We start from the raw sequence: 11941 nt of genomic DNA on the forward strand, positions 1-11941 counted from the left end.
AAAAAAACACCGCAGTCACTCAATACTTTTCCCAGCGCATCCTCAAGACAAGTTATAACTACGTAAAAACCACTTTTTTCTTTTTTCTTTTTTCTTTCATTTTCACTTAATAAAAGACACCATTAATTGTGTGTTCCCTTCTCATATGTCATTGCCCTCTTGGTTTCTGTCTTCCTCTTGATTCTCTTCCTTACCCATAAACTCTCCTCCCCATTTATTTCTATACAAATCGCAGTCTACCCCCTGAGCAATGGAACTACCAACTTTTCTTTCAACAAATATCAATAACCTTTATTCTCTAATAAAGAAATTTCTGGTTTCTGATGCTGTGTCTGAATACATACGTTCGCCTTTTGCTCTAACTAAGAAATTTATAGCTTCCGATGCAGTGTCTGATTTAACCCACAAGCTTTCTGATCAAATAAAGAAATTTCTGGCTTCTGGTGCTGTGTCTGATTTCATCTGCAAGCTTTCTGATCTAATAAAGAAATTTCTGGCTTCCGAAACAGTGGTATATGTCCTCCGATGGTTTAAGAAAGAAAAAGTTCCTATAATGGTTGCAGTGGTAGTGATAGTACTCCTGTTTCGTGGTTGCCGTGGAGGTCCTGCCAAGAGTGTTAAAACAATGAAAGCACCAGGGAGGAACTCTCGCATACCAAGGAGTAATTTTGAAGCAAGTCCTTCTGCTTATTTTAGGGACTTGCGTAAGAGGTAGAAGATATATCGATCCTAAGCCTCCAATATGGTTGTTTCCGATGACTTTTTCACCGGAAGCAGACCCTCTTTCCTTTTTTCTCTTCATCGACCCTGCTGTGTTTTCTTCTTTCCGAGTGGTCTTTCAAAAGCTTTGATCTGTTCTAGCTAGTAGATGCCTTGGGGGGCTTAGTAGGATGGTATGCTGCATGGGATAGGCTGGGCTGGGGTGAGCTTGCTTCAACTTAAATGTTTCAATAATGAAGTGAAATATTGGTCTTCATGATCAACCATATCCATTTCATCACTTCATACATATAGATTATATTTACATGACAATTGGCATTCATACTTGCGTCTTCCTTCAGTGATCATTGCTTCAATTAAATATGATTTGTTTTCTATAATTGAATCACGATAAAATAAATACTTTACCTGGGATTTCGAAAACTTTCAAAAACTACTTATTAGGTAACAAAAATTGCGAAACGATTATTTAAAGTCATTGAAATTAATGATTTTGTTTTCTATAATGTTCGTTTAATTTGTTTGGTCCCAGTTGGGAATTGGTGGATAATCTGGAAGCCAATCCAAGGGTTTTCCAAATTACTTGTTTATTATTATTTGTTTATAGCCTGTCTCAGCCAAGCATGCGAAGGGAGAGAGGAGGAGTTTTTTTTTTTTATTATTATTATTATTATTTGTTTATAGTCTTCTTTAAAAATCTTGCAATCAATTCTATCAATCGGTATTTCTAAACTTGATCCAATCACTGATTTAGCCAAACTATTAAATCACTAAAAGTCAATAATCATGCTGGAGTTGGCATTATAATATATGTATGTTTTGCCATATGTGAAGCATAAATAAATAATAACAAAGAAAATTATGCTATATTCTGTCTTGCTTTGTTTCTAGCTTCTGCTTTCTTTTTTCAACCCTGCCTTCTCTAGGCTCAATCTATTGTGCTTGTAATAATGGTAAGAGCTTGGGATCATGATTAATGAATTAATTAAAAATTTTAATTAAAATTTTAATTGGATTAAACATGATATTAATACAATCAAACATTTTCAACTCAGTCTAATAAAAACTTAAATAAATCATTTTTTTTAAATAAAAAAAAAAACATCGCAGTCACTCAATACTTTTCTCAGCCCATCCTCAGGACAAGTTATAACTACGTAAAAACCACTTTTTTCTTTTTTCTTTTTTCTTTCATTTTCACTTGATAAAAGACACCATTAATTGTGTGTTCCCTTCTCATATGTCATTGCCCTCTTGGTTTCTGTCTTCCTCTTGATTCTCTTCCTTACCCATAAACTCTCCTCCCCATTTATTTCTATACAAATCGCAGTCTACCCCCTGAGCAATGGAACTACCAACTTTTCTTTCAACAAATATCAATAACCTTTATTCTCTAATAAAGAAATTTCTGGTTTCTGATGCTGTGTCTGAATACATACGTTCGCCTTTTGCTCTAACTAAGAAATTTATAGCTTCCGATGCAGTGTCTGATTTAACCCACAAGCTTTCTGATCAAATAAAGAAATTTCTGGCTTCTGGTGCTGTGTCTGATTTCATCTGCAAGCTTTCTGATCTAATAAAGAAATTTCTGGCTTCCGAAACAGTGGTATATGTCCTCCGATGGTTTAAGAAAGAAAAAGTTCCTATAATGGTTGCAGTGGTAGTGATAGTACTCCTGTTTCGTGGTTGCCGTGGAGGTCCTGCCAAGAGTGTTAAAACAATGAAAGCACCAGGGAGGAACTCTCGCATACCAAGGAGTAATTTTGAAGCAAGTCCTTCTGCTTATTTTAGGGACTTGCGTAAGAGGTAGAAGATATATCGATCCTAAGCCTCCAATATGGTTGTTTCCGATGACTTTTTCACCGGAAGCAGACCCTCTTTCCTTTTTTCTCTTCATCGACCCTGCTGTGTTTTCTTCTTTCCGAGTGGTCTTTCAAAAGCTTTGATCTGTTCTAGCTAGTAGATGCCTTGGGGGGCTTAGTAGGATGGTATGCTGCATGGGATAGGCTGGGCTGGGGTGAGCTTGCTTCAACTTAAATGTTTCAATAATGAAGTGAAATATTGGTCTTCATGATCAACCATATCCATTTCATCACTTCATACATATAGATTATATTTACATGACAATTGGCATTCATACTTGCGTCTTCCTTCAGTGATCATTGCTTCAATTAAATATGATTTGTTTTCTGTAATTGAATCACGATAAAATAAATACTTTACTCACTTGTTTGTGATAGACTACTTGTTAGGTAACAAAAATTGCGAAACGATTATTTAAAGTCATTGAAATTAATGATTTTGTTTTCTATAATGTTCGTTTAATTTGTTTGGTCCCAGTTGGGAATTGGTGGATAATCTGGAAGCCAATCCAAGGGTTTTCCAAATTACTTGTTTATTATTATTTGTTTATAGCCTGTCTCAGCCAAGCATGCGAAGGGAGAGAGGAGGAGTTTTTTTTATTATTATTATTATTATTTGTTTATAGTCTTCTTTAAAAATCTTCCAATCAATTCTATCAATCGGTATTTCTAAACTTGATCCAATCACTGATTTAGCCAAACTATTAAATCACTAAAAGTCAATAATCATGCTGGAGTTGGCATTATAATATATGTATGTTTTGCCATATGTGAAGCATAAATAAATAATAACAAAGAAAATTATGCTATATTCTGTCTTGCTTTGTTTCTAGCTTCTGCTTTCTTTTTTCAAAAGTTGGTGGGTTGAACATGACATCAATTTCAAGAGACGCGTCCATCTAAAATATGACGAACACTCGTATTTTTCAAATTACATGAATGCTCACAGTTATTAAATTAGATTGATTCAAGAAATTTAATATCCGGATCTGACTGATCTGAGTTAAGTTTGCAATTGAATTCAACATGGCATTAATCCAGTTAAACATATTTATTTCAACTTAGCTTTTAATGATTTTAAGATACGCTTACATATAAATTATTTGTATGATTGACACTCAGGAAATAGATGACATATGAAGAAATTGTGAAGGCTGACAAGATTTTCAAGGAAGGTATCAAATCATGGAATAAAGCCGAAGAACAGTTATGACACCAAAAGTTCAGAGTTCACTTATTGAATTCTTTCATTTGTCTGCAATAACCAGAAAGAAGAAGAGTGCCATGCATACTCTTTATTAATGTTAATGAGAATTGTATAATGTCAGATGAAACATTTCAACTTAAAAATTTAAGTTGTTAGGTTAAATTTTAAAATATAATTTATATTATTTTTTAATATAAATTTTCAAATAAAAACTCTTTAAACTTAAAATTTATATAAGTTCATACTATTTTGTATTTATTTTTTATCAAATAAATAAAAATGATGCGATTTGAACTCATAATTGCTTGGTAATCAAGGTTTTGATATCATGTCAAAAAATTATCTCAACTTAAAAATTTAAGCTATTAGATAATGTGAAAACTCGATAAATTATAACCTAAACAAAATAAAATATCAAATAAATTAAATAAAAAGATTTCAAGTATTGTAAATAGATATAATTAAATAAAAGATAAAGTGTTGTGGTGTAATTAAGTAAAAAGAAGAATTAAGTAATAAAAATTGAAATAAGAGGTAATGAGAGCCAATGTGTAAATAAATAAAACCTATATTATAAATGCTCCAATTTTTCTCTCTTTTAGCCCAGAGTTTGAAACCAATAGAGAGGGAGAAATTATGTGATTTGTCTCTACAAATTCTTGTTAATTTGAATGATTAATTTAGTTAAACATCAAGAGAGAGTGATTTTAAGGTGGTGAGTGCTTTAGGAAAAAAAATTCAAGCTAGAGTTTGAAGAAGAAGGAGAGAAAAACTTGATTTTTTCTAACATTTTTTTCTTAAATTGTTATCAAAGTGAGGGAAATAACATGCTCCAAATGATTTATTCCTCTAATTTTATGTTTGATGAAGGATTATGTAGTATTTAAATTTATATGAAATTGTGAGATTATGTTATAGATCATCAAAGTGATACAAACATGTGAAATTGTGGGTTTGTGTTATAGATTATGAGAATCATGCAAATTATGATTGAATCTTATTAGAATGTATGTATTAAGATTGAATAAGTGTTTAATTTTAAATAGAAAAATAAAAATTATTTCCTCCCTTTTTTATTTAACTTTCAACTAAAAGAGGAAATAATTAAGGGATTTGAGGTTTAATACAATTGTTTGGAAAATATGGGAAGAAATAGGTTTATAAGTGTTATTATTATGAAAGGAGTAATAATTTTTTAAAGATAAAAGAAAAGAAAAAAATCTTTACTTTCTTCCTTAGGTTAATTTCGGTTAAAAGAAGAAAATTAAAAGAAAAAAATATTGAATTTTGGTTGTTGAAAATAATACTTTGTTGAATAGGCAAGTAAAGAAAATTATTTCTTGATTACTAGAAATATTGTTTTGATGAATAAACATGTTTAGAAAATAAACTTTTGGGTTAATTAAATAATTAATCGGTGTAATAGATAAATAATAAGCTATCTTTTTATTTGAAAAAGAATTTATGAAACTATTAAACTATTAAAGGATAATTCATTCAATGAGATGAGAATTACTTCAATATACATGAATAGTTTTCTTTAATTAATTATTTGTTGAAATGTGCAATTTTTAATCATGTTTAAATGTGATCATGTACTTCGCACTCTCGAAACTAGAAAGTAGATGTATGGATAAATATTTTGTTAAATAATTTATGTAATTTATAGAACTAATATTTTGTTATAATATACTTTTATATTTAGGAATTGTAATGTTTAACTTATTGACTTATATATGATATATGTATGATTGGTTGTTTATATATTTTGAACACAACTTTTTTTTAAAAAAAACAAACAAACAAACAAACGATGCATGTTATGAATTGTTTTAGCTTTAACTAATTGTTCTATAGCAAATATAAATGAGATATTGTTATATGCTTAGTATTTTGAAAGTCCAAATAATAGAATAAGAATTTAATTGATATTACAGGTTGAGAAATCTTTGAGTCGATAACTTAGTATAAAAAAATACAAAGAAAACTTTGCTAAAATTTTAATAAATATATATATATATATATAAAATTGATAACTTTAAATTTATATCATATAATTTAAGTTCATATGATTAGCATTGATACAAATAAAATCTCAAGATATAATTATTATTCTATACGTTTAAGCCTTCACCTTTAATGAAATTGTTTGGGATTGCAAGGACACTTTTTTTCTTTCCTGTTGATGTTGGGGAGCTATAATAGTGAACTATCATCATGGATGAATGGATATAAGCTATAGGAATCTTGAATGATTTGTTGGTTTCGATCCCATTAAGCTAATGGTATTTGCATCAAGAACACGAATAACAGAAATTAATGAAGGGAGAATAAATATCGTATCCGGCCCCAAGTAAAACTAAACATTTTATTGAATGAAGATTACTTTTTTTTTTTGAATGATCTATATGTTTATAAACATAAAGTTATGTGAAGAATTTTTTAATTAGAGCAATTTGATAAATTAATTAAACCCCTCCTTAAAATATGGGCACCGGATGGGTAGAAGGGGAACATAACAGTAGTTTTAAGAAGAGAAAATTACCAGTAAGTTTAGTTCAGAAAATAAAAGAGCAATGGATTCTATAAAAAAATTTCTTTGACCAATATGTTTATATTTTAAATTTATTTTCCTATAAAATTATTTTTTTCATGATTTATGAAATATCCTTTTAAGTATTAAATTGTCATATTCCACAATTTATTTACTTTTTTGTTATAAAAAATATAAATCTAAACCTTTATTTCTTCATTTTATTATTAGATTCTTCAACTTGTATTATATTTTTATATTTCATCTTTTTTATTTGAATTTTTAAAATGATAGGCTTTATAAATTTTAATACTAAGAAAAATAAGGAAAATAGAAAGAATGATAAAAATTTTAATACTAATAAAATATGCATAAGAAAAAATTAAATAAAATTTAAGAAAAAAAAATATAAAGGGTTTGATAAAATTAGCATTTGCTAATGTTATAAGAAAAAATGTTATAAAACAAAGTCAAAATTTAGCGGCATTTATTAAGATAGCATCTAGAAAAAATTAATTAATTTATTTTAATGAACTATAATTAGTTCGGGGATACTCTGGCTTTGGCCCATTTTCTTTCTTGGATAAGGCTTATGAGGGTTCTAGCAAATGGGCTGGCTTTAGTTTCTTTAGGCTTATTCAGCACGGGCCGTGGGTTGGTGATGGACTGTGGTCTTGGCTTCTCTTTGATGAATGTCGGGCTATAGCTTTATTAATCTGGGCTAAATGCTTCGGGTTGTATCCATGGGTTCAATGGGTTTGGGTCAAGTGTATACAGATTCAAGGGAGAAAAAAAAGCAACAGAAGAAGATTAAAAAATAATATAATAAAAATAAAAATAACATCAAATTTATATGAGTATATATTGTGCATCGTGGCCAACGTTTTTTTAAAAAATAATTTTTTTTGCATATATGTTTAAATTTAATAATAAGTTTATTAAAGTTTCCTTCAATAAACAAGCCCATTGAAATTATATAACAAAACAAATATTAAAATAAATTCATGTTTTTTTAAAAAAATAAAAAAATAATTTTAAACAACATATCAATTTAAAAGATTGTTTTTAAGCAAAAAGGTGGAAGATTATTTTTTATACTTTAGGGCTCAAAGCCTAATTCTTATCATCCATGTAGGTTTCATGTATTTTCTTAACAACATTGATGAAATCTCTCATTTTAAGAATAAATATTATTTTTATATGTTTTTTTTAAATGATATATATCTAGATTTAAATTCAAATATGAGATAGTATATTTTTAGCAATTTTGATGGATTGTTTTTTAGGATTTAAGGTATATGTTTTTTGGGAGTATTTTATTTTTAGAAACTAATATTATTTTCAAAAAATATTATAAATTGACAATTAAAAGTATAAACTGAGGATAATTATGAACATTTAAAAAAATAAATTGAGAAAAATAAATAGTAAAGATAATATTTTATAAAAAAAAATGATAGAAGAATAATGTTTTTCTTCTCATATATATATATATATATATATATATATATAAACAACCCCTTATATAAATATCCCAAATCAACACACATTTTAGAATGTATAATTTTATTTAATTACTAGATGAAACTCTCAATTTTCTACTATATACTCTTCCACTAAGATGTAAGAAATGACCGTGCCATTTTTTGAATAAAAATTGTGATACGAGGGACCATCCTTGTTTTACTTGTTTCCCTAGTCTCCCCAATTGCTTGAATCTGACAACGTTAGTGGAGTGGAATATGTGGTAACCCTCCATTACCCCCTTGAGCACGATAGCGAGCTACCATTTGTCGGGTGTTTTTGAGGAGACTAGCTTATTCAACCGTGTCAAGAACGAAAGCATTCATAGTTCTATTGAACAATTCAATTCACTTATCAGGGTCCCATAGCTAATGAGTCAGTCGCAGCAGCAGAGTTAGCGACATGAAAGATAACAATATCAGAGTTCCCAACAACAACATTGTTGAATGTTGAGGGCAGCAGTGCTGTTTATCAGTAGTGTAGAAACTGTTTCTAAAAATATTTTTTTAATACAAAGCTGTCCTCCAGAGTTTAACAAGTTTCTTCTTTAAAACGAGGGTTGCATAAACAACCGGACAAAGATCAACAAAATTATCAGCAACCTTTATAAACATAAAAAAGAAGAATATTATAGTTTTTTCAGCATACATTGATTGTAAGAATGCAAAATATATATAGGCTGTTAATATATAGTAGCTAAACATAAAATAAAATTAAAAATTAAAAAACTAGTACAATAATTAAAAAAAATTAAATAAATAAGTAATTAGGATTTTGTAACAGTTTAAAAATTAATTTCAAGTATTTAAAAAATAATTTAAAATCCAAAAACCAATTAATACCGGAGACAATAGGTTCAAGAAAATATAGAAGTTGCCTTGCATACAAAGGTGTTGGTAATTAAATGTTTTTTTTTGTTCGGCTTAATCTTATATTCGCGAGTTTATTATATTTTTTTATTAGTTTTTATATCATATCAAAATTTATTATATACACAATAAATAAAAATTTTATTATTTTAATATAAAATAAAAACCATTTTAAATAGTTTTCATTATTTACAATAGAAGTTTTTTTTGGCTTGTTAATACATATTTTCGGGGAGCATCTTTTTTGAATTTCATTAAAAAGTTTCTGCCACAGGAACTTTAATTTGAATTTTTATAACTTTATACCTTTTCTAATGAAAAATGAATATTAAAGCTCTTCAATTAAGCTTGTATACTAAGAAAAATATTATAAACAAAGCTAAAAAATAATAATAAAATAGTTTTAAACTAAAAATCCATTAAGAAGTTATGAAACGAGAGTGTTTTACTCTTCTTTTTTCTTGTTTTTTTGTAACGAAAGTTACGAGTGACTTGAAGCCACTTAAGCAAGCAAGCTTTATTGCTTTACAACAAATCAAGTTCAAGAGTACCATGAGAGTGCAGATTCTGACATAGTTTATAATTGAATAATCCTTTATAATTGTGATATATAGCCATATATAGATGTTCAAGATTAATCTCGATAAATAAAAATCCTAAAAATGTAACAGTATAATTTCTCAAAAAAGTGTGCTTAACACAAAGGAAGACAACAATGTCTAAGTCCATAGGACTTGCACATTAGTAAAGCGAGCCCACGATATTGTCGCATCCCATGATTTGATTTCGGAAAGGGAGAAGAAATTATTGATGGATTGGTAATTAATTTCAGATTTGTAATATTCGAATGAAATTAAGAAGAAGATTCCAATCATGTTTTCCATCCTATAAATGAAGGAGCCTACCATTACTTTATTATTATATCTCTTGAAAAAACACAACCATGACGTCCCTGCTACACAAACCAGTCTTCTTTGGCTTTCTCCACATCCTGATTTTGCTCCTTCACATGTTCTATTTTTCTTCTTCCTTGGCTGCTTTTGCTCAAGACAGTTCTTCTACGGCTACAATTTTTGGTACGGCTGTAAGCGCTGCCAAATCCAGAATTACTGGAGGTAATAGTACAGAGGCCGAGGCTCTTCTCAAATGGAAAGCCAGTCTTGACAACCAAAGCCAATCTCTCCTTTCTTCTTGGTTCGGCATCAGCCCATGCATTAACTGGACCGGAATCACTTGCGACAGTTCTGGAAGCGTCACCAACTTGAGCCTTCCACACTTTGGCTTGAGAGGTACGCTTTATGATCTCAACTTCTCATCCCTCCCCAATCTTCTCTCTCTCAATCTCCAGAGGAATTCAATTCATGGAACAGTTCCATCAGGCACTGATAATCTACCCAAGATTACTGAGCTCAATTTATGTGATAATAATCTCACGGGAAGCATCCCATCTGAGATAGGCTTAATGAAAAGTCTCAACATCTTGTATCTGTGTGGAAATATTCTTAGTGGCCCCATCCCATGTGAAATTGGAAAGTTGACGTCTCTTTCCCTTCTTTCATTATCTGCAAATAATCTCACTGGTGTGATCCCTTTCTCTATTGGAAATTTGACAAACTTATCCTTGTTTCACCTCTTTCAAAACCAGCTCTCTGGTCCCATCCCTTCTTCTATCGGGAACATGAGCTTTCTCATTGATGTACAACTGCAACAAAATAATCTCACTGGTTTTATCCCCTCCTCTGTTGGAAATTTGAGGAGTCTATCGATACTCTATCTTTGGAATAATAAATTCTCTGGTTCCATCCCTGGAGAAATTGGGTTGCTAGAATCACTCAATGATCTTGACTTTTCAAGTAATAATTTAACCGGTGCAATCCCTAATTCAATAGGGAACTTAACGAACTTATCATTTTTCCACCTTTTTCAAAATCAACTCTCTGGTCCTATTCCTACTTCTATTGGGAATATGAGTATGCTTATTGATGTAGAGCTCGGACAAAATAATCTCATTGGTTCAATCCCCTCCTCTGTTGGAAATTTGAGGAACCTATCAATATTTTATCTTTGGCGTAACAAACTCTCTGGTTCCATTCCTCAAGACATTGGATTGCTAAAATCTCTCTATGATCTTGACTTTTCAAGTAATATTTTAACCGGTGAAATCCCTAATTCAATTGGAAACTTGACAAATTTATCTTTTCTCGCCCTTTATGACAACCATCTCTCTGGTCCTATCCCTTCTTCTATTGGGAACATGAGCATGCTCATTGATGTAGAACTGGATGAAAACAATCTCACTGGTTTGATCCCCTCCTCTATTGGAAATTTAAAAAACCTATCCTTTCTCTATCTAGGTCAAAATAATTTATATGGATATGTTCCTTCAGAAATAGGAAAGCTTAAATCTCTAGAGAAATTGATCTTCGCTGAGAACAAACTTCGCGGCTCATTGCCCCTAAAGATGAACAATCTTACCCATGTGAAGTGGTTGGATTTGTCTTACAATGAATTCACGGGTCATTTGCCACAAGAGCTATGCAATGGAGTAGTACTTGAAAGATTTATTGCTTGTAACAACTATTTCTCCGGTTCCATCCCAAAAAGCTTGAAAAACTGTACCGGTTTGCACCAACTGAGACTTGATGGGAATCAATTGACAGGAAATATTTCTGAGGATTTTGGCATCTATCCACATTTGGATTATGTTGATTTGAGTTACAATAATTTTTATGGTGAGCTTTCTCTGAAATGGGGAGATTATAGTAACATAACAAGCTTTAAAATCTTAAACAATAATGTTTCTGGAGAGATACCAGCAGAGCTTGGGAAGGCTACTCAATTACAATTGATTGATCTGACATCAAATCACTTAGAAGGAACCATCCCAAAAGAATTAGGGGGGTTGAAGCTGTTGTACAACCTTACTCTTAGCAACAACAATCTTTCAGGTGCCATTCCCTCAGACATCAAGATGATTTCTTCTCTCAAAATCCTTGATTTATCATTTAATAATCTAAGTGGATCGATTCCAAAACAACTTGGGGAGTGCACAGATTTATTGTTGCTGAACCTCAGTAATAACAAATTTACAAATAGCATTCCACAGGAGATAGGCTTCCTGCGTTCTCTTCAAGATCTTGTTCTTAGTAGAAATTTCCTTGCTCAAGAGATACCGTGGCAACTTGGGCAGCTGCAAATGTTGGAAACTCTGAATGTCTCTCACAAC

General features: G+C 30.4%; 2 protein-coding genes across 2 annotated transcripts in view; both read left to right on the plus strand.

Annotated features, from left to right (window-relative positions):
- Positions 1 to 139: 139 nt before the first annotated feature.
- LOC105137667 (uncharacterized) lies at positions 140 to 993 on the plus strand. Its single transcript, XM_011043491.1, has one exon. The coding sequence runs from the start codon at positions 251 to 253 to the stop codon at positions 713 to 715; it is 465 nt and encodes a 154-aa protein (XP_011041793.1). The 5' UTR covers positions 140 to 250; the 3' UTR covers positions 716 to 993.
- An 8633-nt stretch (positions 994 to 9626) lies between these two features.
- LOC105137716 (probable leucine-rich repeat receptor-like protein kinase At1g35710) overlaps positions 9627 to 11941 on the plus strand; it is a 9272-nt gene continuing 6957 nt past the window's right edge. The window contains exon 1 of the mRNA XM_011043547.1: positions 9627 to 11929. Within this exon, the coding sequence (XP_011041849.1) occupies positions 9659 to 11929 (2271 nt within the window). The 5' untranslated portion in view covers positions 9627 to 9658. The remainder of the gene's footprint in view (positions 11930 to 11941) is intronic.

Source organism: Populus euphratica, unplaced genomic scaffold (assembly GCF_000495115.2).
Source record: "Populus euphratica unplaced genomic scaffold, PopEup_1.0 scaffold69.1, whole genome shotgun sequence".
NCBI lineage: Eukaryota > Viridiplantae > Streptophyta > Magnoliopsida > Malpighiales > Salicaceae > Populus > Populus euphratica.

Bases quoted from the DNA above. Each gene is read 5' to 3' on its own strand.
- LOC105137667 (XM_011043491.1), top strand. From the start codon at position 251: ATGGAACTACCAACTTTTCTTTCAACAAATATCAATAACCTTTATTCT.